General features: G+C 36.6%; 1 protein-coding gene across 1 annotated transcript in view; it reads left to right on the top strand.

Annotated features, from left to right (window-relative positions):
• The window catches only part of ank3a (ankyrin 3a), an 86,922-nt gene that overhangs the window by 14,374 nt on the left and 52,955 nt on the right, over positions 1-19,593 (top strand). The window contains 13 exon segments of the mRNA XM_058749032.1: positions 7,581-7,682; positions 8,884-8,982; positions 9,344-9,442; positions 10,709-10,807; positions 11,500-11,685; positions 14,221-14,319; positions 15,031-15,129; positions 16,109-16,207; positions 17,233-17,430; positions 17,867-17,965; positions 18,137-18,235; positions 18,871-18,969; positions 19,122-19,319. Of these exon segments, the coding sequence (XP_058605015.1) occupies positions 7,581-7,682; positions 8,884-8,982; positions 9,344-9,442; positions 10,709-10,807; positions 11,500-11,685; positions 14,221-14,319; positions 15,031-15,129; positions 16,109-16,207; positions 17,233-17,430; positions 17,867-17,965; positions 18,137-18,235; positions 18,871-18,969; positions 19,122-19,319 (1,575 nt within the window).

Below are 19,593 nucleotides of genomic sequence, written 5' to 3'. Positions count from 1 at the left end.
AAATTTTCAGCAGCCATTACTCCAGTCTTCAGTGTCACATGATCCTTCAGAAATTATTCTAATATGCTGATTTGGTGTTCAAGAAACTTTGTCTCATTATTATAAATAACTGTACTGTCAGTTTTGATCAATTTAATGCATCCGTGCTAAATAAAAGTAATAACTTCTTTAAAGAAAGTGAAGTATGGTAGTATGTATTTGAATTTAATAAATATCATTTAAATTATGTAATTATTAATACTATTATTTAAATTGTAAATTATCCATACATGATGGTAGTATTTAATTTATGCTAAGTTTGAATTTTCTTTAAGTAATTTTCTTTCTTAGCTTGACACTTGACACACAGTTTGTCACCACTACGGTTTTTCACTCAGTTAAAAAAAAAAAAAAAAAAACGAAAAAAACTGTAAGAAAAAAAAAAAACCCTCAGACAGATTAGGTGCTGGCTGTTTAACCTTGGCAAGTGCATAGCACGATACAAACAATTGTGTGTAGCATAACTTGTGTTTAGTAAGTGCTCCATTGTGTATGTCTAAACAAATACCTCTCGAATTGTCAAAAAAACAAATATAAACCTGTACATGTAAACAATAAAGGTTAACGTTTACAGAAAGTAACACTTAGCATCAGGTTTTCAAGGTGCAACCAAAACTACACAATGGCAGTTCATGACCTGTGTGTGTGTGTGTGTGTGTGTGTCCATGATGGGACTTCTTAGAGTTTGCATTTAGTCATACATAAGACATTTTGCCTAGTTTCTCACAACCTCCGACGAAAACCACTTTTATATTTTACTTAGTGAGAAAAAGTTTATCTTCTGTGGTTTCTGGAGCATGTATGGTTCTTGTGTAATACTAAAGAGATACAGATGATAAAGAGGATCTGTTCAGATGAAGATAAACATTAGAAATCACCGGGTTTGAGTGAAGATTGTTATGAACAGTGTTCAGGTATGGAGGTTTTTTGTGCTCTCTGATGCTGTTTTGTAGGTTGTATATGAATGTTTACATGTTTTGGATATTATGTGTGTGTGCGTTGTGTCAGTGCTTTGAGATAGCATTTGTTTAGCAGGTTTAGCGTTAGTTTATACTAGTGTTCAAAAGTTTTTTTTGTTTTTTTTTTAAAGAAATTAATACTTTTATTCAGAAAGGGTGCATTAAATTAAGCAAAAATGACAGTAAAGACATTTAAAATGTTACCAATGAATCCTGTAAAAATCTATCATGGTTTTCACAAAAATATTAAGCAGCACAGCAGTTTTCATCAGTGATAATAGTAAGAAATGTTTCTTGAGCATTAAATCAGCATATTAGATTGTTTTCTGAAGGATCGTGTGACACTATATTTATATTTCACTATGTGAAAATATATTTAAATAGAAAACATTTATTTTTATCCGTGCTAAATAAAAGTAATAACTATAATAAATAAAAGTGAAGTATGGTAGTATGTATTTGAATTTAATAAATATCATTTAAATTATATAATTATTAATACTATTATTTAAATTGTAAATTATCCATACATGATGGTAGTATTTAATTTATGCTAAGTTTGAATTTTCTTTAAGTAATTTTCTTTGTACATTTTTAAATTATCATTAAGAATGTTTTTATGAGATTGACCTGTATTTTTTAAAAAGTTAGCATCTCTAAAATATATTTCTATATTTAAAATCTCTTAATGCAAGCTTTAAAATTTATACTGTTAAACTCGCTGTTGAAAAGCAAGAGTTAAATCATTTTATAATTAATTTATTGTAAAATCAAACTGTCAATGGCAGTTAGTGCTCCATATGTTCACACAGTATGTGTCTGTCTGACACACAGCTCTAGGCCACTCCCCTTTTCCATAAACACATGGACACAATACTGACGATACACAGCAGAAAAAAACAAACACCCAACGGTACATTCAGCGGAACAGTATATTCAAACAGACACCAAGATACACAGAGCAAGCACAGTATGTAAACAACACAGCTTGTGTCACTGTATAGCGGGTGACACACTTCATCCCTTTGTCAGAGCTACAGCTGGTGTGTGTTTTTACATGACGGTGCGGTGGCCCTAATACTGGGGGAAATGCCCCTAATCCTTTTTTGAGCTGCACCATGAACCCTGCATTCAACCTAATAAACCGACCCCCAGCAGTCCTAAACACACACACACACACACGCTCTTTTTGTCCAAAAGGGGCAGATAAGCACTCAGACAATACAAACGCACACGCACATGAGAGTTTGCAGGGAGGAGGAGACTGCAGAAAGGAGGGAAAGGGAGTCCTATTAGCAAATGCATTGGATTCAGCTGCTATATTTGGACCCCCTTAGCACCTCATATCACTATTCAAAAGACCCCCACCCTCTGTGTTCAGCGTGTATTACAGAAAGAGAGAGAAAATCAGAGAGGAAAGCTCATAAAAACATGGCAGCAATGTAAATGATGCACACTTTGTCTGAGTTAAATGAAGATTGGAGCTGCCTCCCATTGAATGAGGAGGAAGGGAGAATAGTATGAGGAAAGAAAGAGATTGTTTTGGCAGAAGTTATAAACAGGGCTGTGAACAGAGAAAGAAAACTGAAAAGCCGATGTAGTTTGACACAGAAGGAGAGGTCAAGTTGTAAACGGGAATAGACAAACAGAGAAGGTTGGATTGAAAGTGTTTACTGTAGTACTGGAGATCATCGTATCCTTGTATCCGTACTCGTGCACACGTCAGGTGGAAGCGTGTCTTTGAGCATCCTGCAGCCTGGGCATTTTTTCCACACGTCACATGACTGAATGGCACCTTGCTGGCCGCAGAGCTAGAGAAGTAAGTGATCGGGTTTCTGTGGGACTGCAGGAAAAATGGCGGTGGAAGAGGCTGCTGACTATTTTTCACCCGTAAGTACTCTACAAACATGACTGGGAATGGTTGGGAAATGTATGTTGTTTTAAATAGGCGTTTTGGGAATGGTTGGGAAATTAAGGTTGTCGATTGAGGATGCTTGGGATCATGAGATCCTGAAATGCTCTTGCTCTTTATCTGTTTCAACCTCAGTCAGATTTTGTCCTTCAAACCTTTTATCAACATATTTCTTGAATACATGATGTATTTGACACTTTAAACCCCTCTGTGGGCTAAATGGTGCAAAGTCTGATCTGTTGGTCTCGCTGGGCTCAGATTTCTAGATTTTGTTTGCAGAATCCTGCAGAGCTAAAGGTCCTCAGATATCAGAGAACAACTTAATGTTTATTTGAAGAGCGGCTCTGTTGCCAAGGTTGAATCACATGCAGAATTAGATCTGCTTCATGTGTGCTGGTGTTATTACCACCATTTTGACATTCATGCAAGTCAGGCACTCCAACTCTACCTTTGCTCTAGTGCTTTTTTACTGACCTTGGTGTGTGTGCATGCATGGTAACACAAACGCAGAGTATCCTGGTGCTTACAAGCTCTGTGCCATGTTCACTATTAGACCACTTTATCTAATTTACCTAACAATGCTCTATAGATTCATGACTATGTGAATCCACCTCTTGAAGCTATTGTGACTATGGGGCTTCAATTGTATTGTGATGCTGAGGCTGGAGAAACTTAGTCTTGGATTTGTGTTTATAGGGTGATTAATTTAATAACGGCTTAACTTAACTGCAATAATGGCTAGTTTTCAAATTTAAAGGGAAAGTGATAGATTATGGCAACACTTTAACCCTTTAATCTCTTGAAGAGCGCTTGCCCTTTAAGAATTGCTGTGCTCATGTAATGATAATGTTTCGTTTTTAAACAAAGCAGTATAGATTTATAATACTGATTGTTCATCAGTTATCAGCCATAACATGAAAATAATTATGGATTTGGTATAATCCAGAATTTCAACACTGGTGCATCTGTACTCTTTGAAGCCTATAGCATATGGTAAATAATTTGACTTCTTTTAATTTTAGAACAATGGAAAAGAATCAGCATGTTATGTTATAAAAATGGGTGAAGTGAGAATCAAAACAGACATGCTGAAAAGGAAGGATTTTAAAACTAAACAACCAAGCAGCTTCTCTTGTAGAAATGAATAAACCAGACAGTCTGAACTGACCAGTTCCTCTGTAAAAATCAACCACAAATGGTTCATTCTGACTGTAAATCGCAACATGTTCTCTTTTACATTATTTTCAGGACTGTATCTGCGTATAGTGGCGCTGATGTTCAGAGGACAGGAATGTGTGTGTGTGTGTGTAAGTCGCCTTGTCTGCAGCCACACTGACGGGTAGCTTTGTTTTTTTGCCGATCATGCAGTATTTGAGCTCGCTGCTTATCTAGGACCTGAAGAGACACTGAGACAGAGAGGCAGAGACTAGGGTATTATTGGGTCAGTTGTTTAACTGCTCTAATTCTTTTATGAACAACAGCTGTACAGACATTAACATTTTGTTTTCAGATGTAGTGTCGCATCATTTTTTATCAACTATGACCTTTTCTCTTCCCTTTCCTCGTGTCTTTATTTCAGTCCAGGTTCTCTGATGTTTTAATAACAGCTGTACCCTAGAGAATGTCTTATGTAACTTCACTAGGTGTGTGTTTGTGTGTCCGTAACTGTGTGTGTGAGGTAACACAGAGTGTTTCCACTCTACTGTGCGTACTGTACATGCATACTGTTCACAGAATTTCCCACACTGAAATATTGATGCTTACTATTTTAAAACAGAGAGGCCTTTCACATCTCCATGCTTGAGATGAATTATACAGTGTGAGCATTTATAAAGATTCAGAGCTTGACACTTGACACACAGTTTGTCACCACAACGGTTTTTCACACAGTTAAAAGATTTTTAAAAAACGAAGATGAAGAAACTAGGAAAAAAAAAAACCCTCAGACAGATTAGGTGCTGGCTGTTTAACCTTGGCAAGTGCATAGCACGATACAAACAATTGTGTGTAGCATAACTTGTGTTTAGTAAGTGCTCCACTGTGCACGTCTAAACAAATACCTCTCGAAATTGTCAAAAAAACAAATATAAACCTGTACATGTAAACAATAAAGGTTAACGTTTACGGAAAGTAACACTTAGCATCAGGTTTTCAAGGTGCAACCAAAACTACACAATGGCAGTTCATGACCTGTGTGTGTGTGTGTGTGTGTGTGTGTGTGTGTGTGTGTCCATGATGGGACTTCTTAGAGTTTGCATTTAGTCATACATAAGACATTTTGCCTAGTTTCTCACAACCTCCGACGAAAACCACTTTTATATTTTACTTAGTGAGAAAAAGTTTATCTTCTGTGGTTTCTGGAGCATGTATGGTTCTTGTGTAATACTAAAGAGATACAGATGATAAAGAGGATCTGTTCAGATGAAGATAAACATTAGAAATCACCGGGTTTGAGTGAAGATTGTTATGAACAGTGTTCAGGTATGGAGGTTTTTTGTGCTCTCTGATGCTGTTTTGTAGGTTGTATATGGATGTTTACATGTTTTGGATATTATGTGTGTGTGCGTTGTGTCAGTGCTTTGAGATAGCATTTGTTTAGCAGGTTTAGCGTTAGTTTATACTAGTGTTCAAAAGTTTTTTTTTTTCAGCAAGGGTGCATTAAATTAATCGAAAATGACAGTAAAGACATTTAAAATGTTACCAATGAATCCTGTAAAAATCTATCATGGTTTTCACAAAAATATTAAGCAGCACAGCAGTTTTCATCAGTGATAATAGTAAGAAATGTTTCTTGTGCATTAAATCAGCATATTAGATTGATTTCTGAAGGATCGTGTGACACTAAAGACTGGAGTAATGATGCTGAAAATTCAGCTTTGGAATAAATTTATTTAAATAGAAAACAGTTATTTTTAATTGTAATAATATTTCACAGTATGACTCTTTTTACTGTATTTTTGGTCAAATATAAATCAGCATAAGAGACTGAGCAGACTTTCCATCTAGATTTTTCATTATAGTTACCGTACAGACAATCTCATCGGAGTAATGAGGGGTTAAGAGTCTAGCTCAAGGGCACTATGATAATAACAGGACAGGAGGTCATTCCTATTCACTGGCAACCCATGCTTTGGATAAACCTACAACATTTGTGTTTGAAATCCAGATCTTATCCATTAGGACACAAACACTCACTTTATTTAATACAGATTTTCTTTGTGATTTTATATATATATATATATATATATATATATATATATATATATATTTGAGTGGGTGTGGATGTGGGTGGGTGTTATTTTCCCAGCTAGAATCCTCCAGGGAAGGAGTTATGGGTGACAAGCTGGAAAAACTCATTAACTCAGAGATAAAAGAGGAAAATTACAAAAAGACCGGCACACACATACAATATCCTTTCTCTCTCAGTCTTTTTATTGTGTGTGTGAGGGGCAGAATTTGTTTACTGTAAGCGCTACCCTCTGAGCAAAGGCATCTTTTGCGTGTGCTTTTAATCCGTCATTTCATACAGCACAGACTGTAAGTGTCTGATGATACAAGCACACACTCTCACACAAAAAAATGGAGGTTTTCCCAGTGGAACAGGTTGAGTAAATGACTAGCTAATGAGCTTAGAGTTCATTATGAGCCGTGAATCTCATACTAGAATATAGAAGCATACACACACCATCACAAAAACACACATTTGTCCTTTTCTGTGCAATGTGCTCTGGTTGCTAGATGAATATGCATGTCATTTATCTCTTTAATACGCCAGCATAGTCTCTTCTTGTCAGACTCAGTTGAGTTACTTTTGGAAAGTGAGTCTTTCTTTCCAGATCTTCTTGCCAGCGCACACACATTGATGGTAGATATGGGGAGGAGTTTGTCCTGGGTTTAGTGAGAACTAAATATAGCTCTCATTTAGAGGAATTCCCCATGCGAGCATGTGTCTCTGAGATAACCCTCTCCTATTCTTTATAAAATTGTGTGTGTTCATGTGTGAGTGAGGTAAGCTGTATTGAAATTTTGCTGTGTGTCCTCTTATGTCAAGCACAGTGTCCCTGAATCAAACTGAGGCTGACAAAAGAAGACACATTCACGAGGCACACACACATACACTCCTCGTGTTTTCTCCCAAATCCTGCTCTCTTTCTCATATACGCATGAGAATTCTGAGTGAGAGACCGAAAGATCATGAGGGAAAGTGGGCGGAAACCCGTGTCAGAATAATAGCCGTTATTTAGTGTTCTGTTCTGTTCTGTATCTGTTGATGAGAGACAAGAGCTGTTTTTGGCTGGATCTTTAGCTGGAACGCTGGGATATCTGCTGAGAGATGGACTGCCAATGTTTTAGGTGTTCTGTGTAACTTTGATCCTCTGTCACGCTGCGATGGTAGTTTCCCTGTTGGACGTCGACTGGTAGACTAAAGCTGATGCTTCACTGGATATGTGTGTGTGTTTGTGGACACAAATGGCACTGAGTAAAGATGGAGTTGGTATGATTTTTTTTAAATTTCTTTGCCTTTCATTGATTTAATGAGCTGAAAGCTGGAAATATGTTTGTTTGCTTTGTTTATTCTTGATCCGGATTTGACCTCAGTTGCCCTGGATTTGACCTTTGACCTTGTCAATGGAATAATCATCTTCTGCATTTTCTCTCATTACTTGCAGTCGGACAGCAATGCCAGTTACCTGCGGGCAGCGAGGGCAGGGAACATTGAGAAGGTCCTCGACTACCTGAAGACTGGTGTCGACATCAACATCTGTAATCAGGTATGAATAATTTCTGTTACCATGTGACAGGATGTAAGAATATCATCCTGTTACTGATCGTTACTGAGAATGATGGAAGTAAACACTGAAAAAAATTTCAAGTGAGACAAAATTTTCATCAGTAGCTGGACTGTGTTGCTGTCGGTTTGGTTGTACTGTACATATTTACTTTCAGAATACGCAGATTATCTTCCATATATCTATGATAGTTATGATATTATAATACTGTTAAAAAGTTTGGGGTCATTAAGAAAATAATACTTTTATTCAGCGAGGATGCATTAAATGTGACAGTAAAGATTTTACTAAATATTTCTGATTTAAATAAATGTTGTTTTTTAACATTATATATATATATATATATATATAAAAAAAAAACTTTCCATTCAAATTATCCTGAGGCTAAAATGTTAAGCAGCACAAGTGTTTTTAACATTAATAATCATTTAAAAAATGTTTCTTGAACATGAAATCCACATATTAAAATGATTTCTAAAGGCTGGAAACTGGAATTGTTGTAATAATATTACAGTATTACTGTTTTTGCAAGTGCAGCCTTGGTGAGCCTATAACAGACTTATTTAAAAAGCATTAAAAAAAACTTACTGACTCCAAGTTTTTGAACAGTATTGTAAATGATGATTTTGTAATGTTTTGTATTAAGGATTTGAAAACTGAAAACTTTGATTATTAGAAAAATTATTTTAAAATTACAAAAATAATGTTGGAATCAGAGGAATCGGTCTTTCTGAAACCCTTTAGCTTTTTGAAAGTGTCACAGTTGTGTGATATCAACCAGATCTCATGTTTTTCTGTGAGGTGTAAAAGAAAAGTAAAACGCTTGTGGTTTTATTAAAAAAGAAAAAGAAATGAATGAGTAGTTTCATTTTAATTAGAATTTAGTTTTTGATTTAATTTTAATATAGATTTAAAGGAATTGTTTAATATTACTTTATCAAATATTTGTCAAAAATGTCTAAAATAAATAAATAAATAAAACAATAAAAAAAAAAACCAGTAACAATATTTGATCATATTCTTTTAAGCAGTGATTTGCATCAGTGCCTACATGTGATATGTGTGTATATATTTCCATTCTGGTCCAGGCTGGTTTATACTAGTGTGCTGCTATGTAGCAGTATGCCTGACAGACAACTACATTCATACTGTTCACTAACAGAGCTTGCATTTTGTGTTTCAGAATGGGTTGAATGCATTACACCTGGCATCCAAAGAGGGGCATGTGGACGTGGTGGCCGAGCTGCTCAAACTGGGCGCCAACGTAGATGCAGCAACCAAGGTCAGTTGGACACACACACACACACACACACACACACACAGAGCCTCCAGCTCGAGGAGATGTTTGTATCTGTGTCTGGTATCACATGGTGTTCTCTGCTCCTGTGAGCATGTTCACACTGGGTATAAAAAGCCTCTAGTGCTGCATTCACTCCGCAGGAATGAAGTGTGTGTGCGGAGGTAAGTTACAGGCCAGCGGAAACAACACCTCTCTGGCAGAGGGGACGGAATGGTGGCTGGGCGGACGCCAGTGGGACAAAAGTGCCCGTTAGATGGGGTGATACAAACAGGTGGTGGAGAGATTAATAGAGAGATGCCACTCATTCTCTCTCACTGTTGTTTCTCCTTCTACTCTAATCCAGAAAGGAAACACGGCGCTGCACATCGCCTCACTGGCGGGACAGACGGAAGTGGTGAGAGAGCTAGTGACCAATGGGGCCAATGTCAATGCACAGAGCCAGGTACACATTTCAGACTCCACAAACACACACACACACACACACACACATAATCATTGAGTTGGACCATCTAGCTTTTCTGAAAGGCAGCTCACGTACACTCTTAATCTGTTTCTATTTTAGATGACCAGCCAATGAGCATCCAAATACACACACACACACACACACACACACACACTGCTTTAAACTTGAACTCAGCAAGTTATGAAGGCCACCTACATTACTCGAGTGCCAGTAATAAAAGTATTTCCTGCACTGAGCTCAACATAGTATATACAGATGTAAACACTGGTCAAATGGACATATTCTATACTTTTGCAGCATTTTATTCTTAGGCATATACTTTTTTGTGGCATGCTTTTGTGCCAAACAAGTCATAATTCAGTTTTTCATTAGCAGTCATATAAGAGGTATTTTTGCATGAGAGTTTGTCTACTTGTTTTTTTTATGTCAAAGGAGCAAGGAAGTTACCGTTTGCCATCACAGAACTAATGACATTTGAATGAGACATTTACACATAAAATGAAAGGAGCCAGATTTTGAACTCAAATATAAAGTGCTAAGAAATAAACATGACAATGATGTTGACGCTCCATCATCACAAAGTATTGTCCTCTTCTACCTGCACTGTCAGCATCTCTGTGTTGCGATGGGAACCGGGTCACTGAGGTTATGTATGGGGGGTGTAATGGAGGTCTGTCCTCTCTGGGGAAATCTCAGATGATTTCAAAAATAATATTAAGAATGACAGATTTGCCATGGCAACCTGGCTGTCTGGTTAGCACAGCAAGGGTTCGTGCTTCATGCTTATGAAGTAATTCAAATCAAACTTTTCACTTCTGATTGATTTGTCTTTGCTGAGAGAAGGGGATGGGATGCTCAGCAGAGTGGAGCTGTGTCTGATAGAACAAATGAGACACTGAATTTTGTGCATTTCAAATCAAGTCTCTAGTGTCTGTGATGGCTTCTAAAATATTTATGTTTAAACTTTATATATATTATAGGGCATCTTGAAATATAACTTTATAACATTTTTCAGTATTAAAAGGATAAAATGGGGGATGAAAAGGTGGGGGGTATCAAATAATTAGCTGAGATATCCCGTTGTTTTTTTTAATTAAATGTATTTAATGTATGTTAGAGAATTATGATAAAACATTTTATAGGTCCAAATGTCCCATTTCTGTATCTGTGCTGTAGTAAAATAAAATATTCAAATGCATATAACTTTTAAATGTATATATAACATTAATGTAATGCTTGTTTCAGAATGGCTTCACCCCACTGTACATGGCTGCACAGGAAAACCATCTGGATGTGGTGCGCTTCCTCCTGGAGAACAGCTCCAGCCAGAGCATTGCCACAGAGGTTTGTGTGTGTGTGTGTGTGTGTGCGCGTGTGTGTGTGTATCTGTATGTGTGAGTCTTTTATTGATTATTGAGGTGAGCCGGAGTGACCTTGAGCAATTCACAGATAAGTGCTTCCTACTCCTCACATCCTTTTTTTCTCACAGTATACAAATATATATATAATGGTAAAAGTGTTGGGGTTGGTAAGATTTTTAATGTTTTTGACTGTAGTCTCTTATGCTTACTTTTTTTTTTAATGCTTACTATTTGAACAAAAACGTAGTTAAAACAGTAATTTGTGAATTATTGCATATTGATATTTAATAATATTGCACTTTAAAATAAATATTTTAAAATGTAATTTACTCCTGTGATGGAAAAACTGAATTTCAGCATCCGTTACTTCAGTCTTCAGTGTTGCATGATCTTTCAGAAATCAGTCTAATATGGTGATCACTTTTTAATATTATCAATGTTAAAAGCAATCTGCTTAATTTTTGTGGAAACCATGATACATTTTTTTAAAGATTTATAAAAAAGTATGTCTTTAAATAAATAAAGTCTTTCAAACAAGTCTTACAGACCCCAATCCTTTATTTTACACTAGTGTTAACAAATGGTATTGCATATATTGTAAAACAAAATACAGTAATAAATTTAAAATGTGGTATATGAATTAATAATTAATCCTGTTTGTCTTCCTCTCTTTAGGATGGCTTTACGCCGTTAGCCGTAGCCCTGCAGCAGGGTCATGATCAGGTGGTTTCTCTGTTGTTAGAGAATGACACGAAAGGTAAAGTCCGTCTGCCTGCACTCCACATCGCAGCCCGCAAGGACGACACCAAATCTGCAGCTCTGCTTCTTCAGAATGACCACAACGCGGATGTCGAGTCCAAGGTCTGTCTGAGAGTCCATTACTCACAATTTTTTCTCTCTGTCTATCGCTAAATCTTACCGAAACAGCAATGTGCTGGTCATATATATGTATACACACACACACTTTCCTTCACTCACAACTTTTGACATATTTTATAATGTAATCAAGAGCAGTTTATCATATGCTCTATATGTTTTGCTTTTAAATGTGATTTGTGTTATTTTTATCCTCTAACTCACTCACTCACCCACACTTAGTCCTGTCTTTAGATATGTGTCTTTTGTTTCTTTGTTTTTATTTACCTGTCAGTGTTCACTAACTGCCCATTCTCTCCTTTCCTCACATCTCAACGTAGATGATGGTGAATAGAACGACAGAGGTATACCCACGATAACCATTAAGCTGTTGACCCCCACCTCCACCCCTGCTTTGCCTAGAACACGCCCTAGTGTTGTTCCCACCCTTGTTGTACCATCTCTATTTTTGTATCATTTCCTGTTTTCTCTTCTCTTATTCGCTATGTGCCCTCCCTCTCTGGGGGTGGAGGAATGAGTGGAGGGCTGAAGCATGCTTTGATTTCTGCAGCTACAGGCCGGGGTTCCACATCTAAACATTCAGTTTTGTGTCAGTGGTGGTGTGTGGTTGCTAGTACTGATGTTAATATTGGTAAATAGAAACTGTTGATTCAAGTGTTCCAGTTTTTAGAGCTCACTCATGAGATATTGCTGTTTGTAGAGAGGTTTTCACAAAAGGTTATCTCAACATGTGAAGTAAAATAGCACTAGATCTAGGCTACTTTTGCTGGACAATATGTAGATCAAACATGATCATGATAGTTCACATTTAAGGGACGCCATTAAATCAAAATTTGTGGCTTTTAGTCACAAAAATAACTTTAGGCAATTGAATTGAATTGAATTGAATTTTTATCTTACTGAAAACAGGCCAAAAATATTGATCCAAAATATTTATTTTTGTCCAATTAAATGCTCCCTTTCACTTATAATTGCCACCACCTTCATTTTTCAATCATCAATTGATTGTGAAAGAAATAGCTAGAATTTAATAATTCGATGAGTCTATATTACAGGAATTAAAATTCCATTTGTCAAACCATTTAATGGAGTCTTAAAGACCTATAACCTTATAAAATATAGTATGAAATATTCACAAACTTTTTGTTTTTGCAACAAAACTATTTACTATTTAGCTATTATAAAAATATCTGGCTTGATTTTCTTATGCCAAACAAGAATCATTGCAGTGCAGTACTGTGTGAAAAGGTTTAAAATGTTTGTGAAAGTCCATCTGGCCTTTTGGAGATGAAGAGAAGAGAATTCATTAGAATTAGAGTATTGTATAATGCAAAGGTCACTTCACTGGCACATACTGCTACTGTAGAAGTGAGAAAATTGTACATTTTAAGTTTGACCTTTTAAACAGCTTTTATTACAAACTGGATGTAGCATGTTGTTCTTTTGAGCATTAGATGTTGTGAGACATCTAGTCATTTGGTTTGGCTGTGAAAGAGGAACCCGGCTGTCCAGCTGCAGAGATGAGATGGTCTGGTAGTTTAGTCCTCCCTCTCTGGGGCTTGTGCATGGGCCTTTAGACAAATACCTCCCTCGGTTTCTGTGAAACAGCTGGAAATCTTGCAGTTTAGAATTGTTGCAATGTTGCAAAAAGAATCTGCACATGTGCATGGTCAGGTTTGCCCACACGGCAAGCAACAGCAGTTTGGCCGTGTAGATTTATAGTTCACAGTTTTGCATGATAGAGAACATTGCTAAATTGCAAACTAACAACCACATGTAAAGAGAAAAGTGCCATGTCCATGAATTTAAAGCATTTAAAGGGTGTTCGGAGTGAATAGAAATGTGAATGCATTGATCATGATGACTGTATGGCGGTAATCTATGAGTATGTTTATTCCGTTCTCCCTATAGGTGACAGTATGTGTTGTCTCTTGTCTAGAGTTAGTTCTGTAAATATCATAGTCTATTAGTGTGCAACTGGAAATCTTTAAACCCCCACTGTTTTTCCATTCACGCCTGTGGCTAATAATTGCAATAATTCCCCTCAAAATGGGTGGAGCCCTGTTCCCTTGGAGATGAGGGAGCAAACAGAGGCGGGGAAGGGCTATGCTGAGCACCACCTGCTTTGTGTCGGATTATTGGCTAATTGAGATGGAAATCTCCATGACTGGAAGGCCTTTGCTGCAATGCAGCCTACCGGACACCTCCATCTCGCTTTGACAGCTGCGTTTCATATTGAAAATGTTCTTATATTATATAAAGAGTTTATTTTCGATGTAACACACTCAGATCCATTGTCATATACTTTGAGTTTTTATTGACGGAATCTAAAGGATACAAATTTAATTATTTGTGATCATTTGTAATGGGACTATATAATTTCATTTAACCATTAAAGAGAGGATCATAATTAGCAGTAAGAGAACAGAGATAATCCCAAGTCTAAGGAAGCATGGGTAGTTAAATGGACTCATAAATAATTGTTTTAACAATTCTGTTCTTTGTTTTTCTTGTCACCAGAGCGGTTTCACTCCTCTCCACATTGCTGCCCACTATGGAAACATCAACGTAGCAACACTACTGTTAAATAGAGGAGCAGCAGTGGACTTCATGGCAAGGGTGAGATCACAGCACCATCTACTGTTTCGGTGGACCAATTTCAACAGATTATAGGGCAAACGATCCCCCCATAATCTGTTTAAATCTTCTCTTTGACCCTATGCTAATGCTTTGGAGTACACACTTTTGAATATATCATTCAGGGGAACTGATTTCCATTAAAAATGCAGCAAGACTCGGTTTCACTATAACTATGGTCATGCAGTTCCTCTGATCGTCAAATGGGGGCAGTATTGCATTAATGTTGTACAGTATTGTCACCAGACTCAAGCCTAAAATGCTCCATAAGTGCTTTGATGAATGAGCTAAATGATCTGCCTAAGGCTCTTTGTGAGCACACATGCTCACATGTATGTGTGTGTGTGTGTGTGCGTCTGCCAAATGCCCTCTCGGCTGAACTCTAAACTGTCATATGGCCGGCTCAGTCCAAACAACCTCATGTATGAATCTGCTTCAGCCTGAGGGTCACATGCACATGGTCGCAATGCATCTCATATGCCATTCATAATATTTTGTATTCTTACAAAATATATATTAATATAGAAATATATTATCATTATTATTATTATATATTATATATATTAATATAGAAATTTATATTATTGTTATTTCATACGTAGCTATTTTGATTCAATGACTGTGGAGTGTGATTGTAATGATCTCTCTTGTATCTGCGGTGTGTCCTATGATGTTTGTGTGGGTTGCATACAGAATGACATCACTCCACTGCATGTGGCGGCTAAGAGAGGGAATGGAAACATGGTAAAGTTGCTGCTGGACCGAGGAGCGAAAATTGATGCCAAGACCAAGGTAACACACACACACACACACACACACATGTATATCTATGATGGCAAAGCTGAATGTTCATCACTACAGTCTTCATTGTCACATGACCCTTCAGATATTATTCAAATATGCTGTTTTGGTGCTCAAGAAACATTGCTTAATATGGTCAATTTTAATTTTTTTTTTTCAGGATTATTTTATTTTTCTTTTGAAATTTTAAAAGAACAGCATTTATTTGAAATAGAAATCTTTTTGACATTATAAATGTGTTGTCACGTCAATGAAACCCATTTCTGTCAATTTAATGCATCTATTTTGAATAAAAGTATACATTTCTTCCACAAAATCCTCAAAAATGTAATCTTACTGACCACAAACTTTTAAATGTGCAATTATGGAAATGGACATGATATACTATTAGTATAGGAATAACAAGAAGAGACTTTTTGCCCAAATGAATCTGTGATTCAGCAAGCTTCACCTTAAGGAAAATGTCAGGCAGCTTCTTAGGACGTTCCTGCAGTTATATATAGTAGCTCACCCTTTGACCTTTGTCCTCAGTGATATCACAGATGAGCCCAAGCTTCAGAGAACATTATGCACCTTATAAATACTGTATGTCAACATTAGCTTAGAATTCTTGTAAGGGCACACAATACAATTTGGTGACTGAAAATGTCAAAATAAAATAAAATAAAATTAATATCAATAAATCGATAAATATATTTCAATAAATAAATCTTCAGTGTAGGCACAGTAGTAAAGGTAACTATCAGGCAAGATCCAAAGAAGTATGAACTGCATTACTTTATACTGCCTAAAGCTGAATAGCTTTGCAAAAAATATCAAGCAGGTCAGCATATAGTGTCAGTGGAGCATCTGGAGGTGCTGAGGTTTGTCTGTGGTATCAGCTGTTCTTAAGAGTATGATCTCAGAGGGTATTTTTTTTATATTATGTAACATTTTATCTTTGTGTTTGCTTGTGTGTGTGTATGTAAAGGACGGTTTAACCCCTCTGCATTGTGGCGCACGCAGTGGACATGAGCAGGTTGTTGAAATGCTTCTGGACAGGGGAGCTCCCATCTTGTCCAAAACGAAAGTAAGACCTCTGCTTCTCTGACCTCAAGAATTATTTAGCCTTTATGTGTGTGTGGATATGTTTGATCACCCATAATTTCTGCACTTGCCTAAGACTGCCCTCATGTGGCCATTATTTCTACAGAAGCGACATGTTTATCAGGACCTCTTTGCTATCGAATTTTTCTCCTGACTGCAGGAATCTGATATTTCACCATAGATTGTGGTTTTATGTGCCAAACAAGAGAGATTTCCTGTCACACTTACAAGCCCCTCAAAAATGATTTTTCATGTAAATTCATCAGTCCCTTAAAGCTGAGTGTAAAGCTGGTTTTGTACAGACAGTTAATGTAATTTCAGTCATTTCAATAGAAATCAATGCAATCAGGAATTTCATGTGAGGACGAAAGATTTCCCCAAGCAGCTGTCAAGTGAATTTGCAGCGTGACCAACAGACAGTTGCTTGGTTTGAAAGTGACTGTGTGAGCTGTGCTTTAAACATTGCTACACTATTTACAATATACAACGGACCATTTTTGCTTTTATTTTAATCTATCACTAGTGGTCAACTGATGTATTGCCAAGGCTGATATTTTGACCAATATGGAATTGGCATCTGTGATCTATTTTTTTTTATTTTTTTGGGCCGATAGGTGTTAGAAACTTTTATTTTGATAATGCCAGCATCTTCGTGTTATATTTACCGTGTATTGTAAAATTAGCATTACCTGGTCTTTATTTGAGAAATAATTTACAGTTAGTCATGTTTTATTGTTTATTAATGAAAAATACTATAATAGGTTGCTAAAGTATAAATCTTTTTAATCAGTCTTTATAATTTTTATAGTTTTTTGTAAATATGATATAAAATATATTGCAACAAATGACTTATTTATTTACTTACTTTAGGTTTCTATCTTTAAAATCTTTAAGTGTGAGTTTTATAGCGGCCATCAGCCATATCAGATTATCAGATTTTGCCAAATTAAATATACCACTATCCATTAGCACTATTCTTGTTAAATGTTTTTTTTTGGTTTGCTATAGAACGGTCTGTCTCCGCTGCACATGGCGGCCCAAGGGGATCACCTGAACTGTGTCCAGCTGCTCCTTCAGCACAATGCTCCCGTGGATGATGTCACCAACGATTACCTGACGGCACTGCACGTGGCCGCTCACTGCGGACATTACAAAGTGGCCAAAGTCATCGTGGATAAGAAGGCCAACCCTAACGCTAAAGCCCTGGTGAGAGCAGAGAGAAAAAGAGAGCCATACACATTGAAATTTAGAAAATGCCCTCTCGCTGTTTCCTTTCTCTCTGCATTTCTTTCTTGGGGTGACTGGGTTCATTTTCCTGTGTTAACAGATACAGCTGTATGAATGTTAATCTCTCGCTTCACAATGTGCGAGACAAAAACACAGTTGTGGCAGGGAGGGTGACACAATGTGAGCTTGTTTCCATAGTAATACTGAGGCGTTCTTATGACAGTTTAAAAATAAACCTGAACCTAACTTGATTGGAAGTTTAAAACAGATCAAATGAACAGCAGCACACAGCTTTATTACAGAATACTGTTGGTTCATTCAACCAGAGGAAGGTTTTTGTGGTTCCCCACTTCTGGTTAAGGTGGGTGTGGTGGCATCTCAGTCAAGCAGAGCATGTTTGTGTCTACATCAACAGAACGGTTTCACACCTCTTCATATCGCCTGTAAGAAGAACCGAATGAAGGTGATGGAACTGCTGCTGAAACACGGGGCATCACTGCAGGCAGTCACTGAGGTATGAGAGAAATATGAGGATTGAATGTTTATTGATAACTTATGTGATATGATACCATGAAAGCACTAAAAATGAGTTCACAGTTTTAGTGTATATGCTTGGGAAACATAATAGCACAAGCTGTTTTATGTATGTTTCAATGTTTGTTTGTGTTTTGTTTGCTTGTTTTAGTCGGGGTTGACACCCATCCATGTTGCTGCATTTATGGGTCATGAGAACATTGTGAAACAGCTCACGCATCATGGAGCCTCACCCAACACCACCAACGTGGTACGTTTCCTCTTTAAGTACAGTGTCGCTCACAGATACAGTATTTGTACTGTGAGTCATTCTGTGAAACTTAACTTTTACTTTTGGAAATGCAGTTCTATCATTATAAACATTCTATCAGACATGGAATATCTTCATTTGTTAATGCAGTATATGGCTTTGTGCAACTCGAGCTAAATGAACAAAATTGAAATTATATAAAATGATATATTATGTAAAAAATAAACAACACAAAAATAAACGATGGACATATTTTTGTTTGATTAATTTTGTGAAGCATGAAAAAACAACAAATTATGAATGTTGAGACTCAAATAACTGTTCTTTATAATTCTGAGTTGGATATTTTAAATTATATTGCTTTGAAATATTTTTTCTTAAGTGTGATTGTAGTTTGAATGAGAAAATCAATACAAAATTTACTTGTGGGAAAGTTTTGGTTAAAATGTATTAAAGAAAATATAATTTTCTTTATATTTAATATAATTTATAATGACTATACTGGAATAATGAATAATAAAATTGATATCCTTCTTTAATTTTTTTTCATTAAAAATATTCCATCACAAAATTATTTTGAATGAATATATTAAAGCTTACAACTCACAAGCACTGCATCAAATATTTTGTTGTAGAGAGGTGAAACAGCATTGCACATGGCAGCAAGAGCCGGCCAGGTTGATGTTGTCAGATACCTGCTACAGAACGGTGCTAAAGTGGACATCAAAGCCAAGGTGAGACACACACCTTAGCTCAAATTTGAATAAACCTCTATCCACATCCCATCACACACATGATTAGAACATGACAGATGAGCTTTTCAGTTTTGCCTACCATTGCTCTATCTCTCTCTTTCTCTCTTTATTTCCATAATGACAAATTCTAGGATGACCAAACAGCCCTGCATATAGCTAGCCGCCTGGGAAAATTGGAGATTGTGCAGCAGTTGCTGCAGAAGGGGGCGTTACCCAATGCTGCCACCACCTCCGGCTACACCCCTCTCCACCTCGCCGCCCGTGAGGGTCATCAGGAGATAGCAGCTCTCCTGCTGGAGCAGGGAACATCCCTCTCTGCAGCAACTAAGGTGTGTGTGTGTGTTTGTGTTTGTACTGTGTGACCAGCATTGGGGTTCAAAAGTCTAAGACCACATTAAACATTTGGAATTTAAATTCTAATTTAAATGAGGATATTAGCAAAGTTTTAGGACTTTTTTGTAACCAAAGAAAAGTTATGATGTAAATTGAAGAAAACAATACATCACCGTTTGGTGTCACTACAAGTTTTTTTGTAAGAAATGGATACTTTTATTTAGCAAGTATGCATTAAATTGAACAAAATTCACAGTAAAGACATTTATA

This window comes from Onychostoma macrolepis, chromosome 17, assembly GCF_012432095.1.
Source record: "Onychostoma macrolepis isolate SWU-2019 chromosome 17, ASM1243209v1, whole genome shotgun sequence".
In the NCBI taxonomy this organism is placed as follows: Eukaryota; Metazoa; Chordata; class Actinopteri; order Cypriniformes; family Cyprinidae; genus Onychostoma; species Onychostoma macrolepis.
Note: the sequence above shows the minus strand (reverse complement) of the source record. Positions and strands in the feature narration are given on the sequence as shown.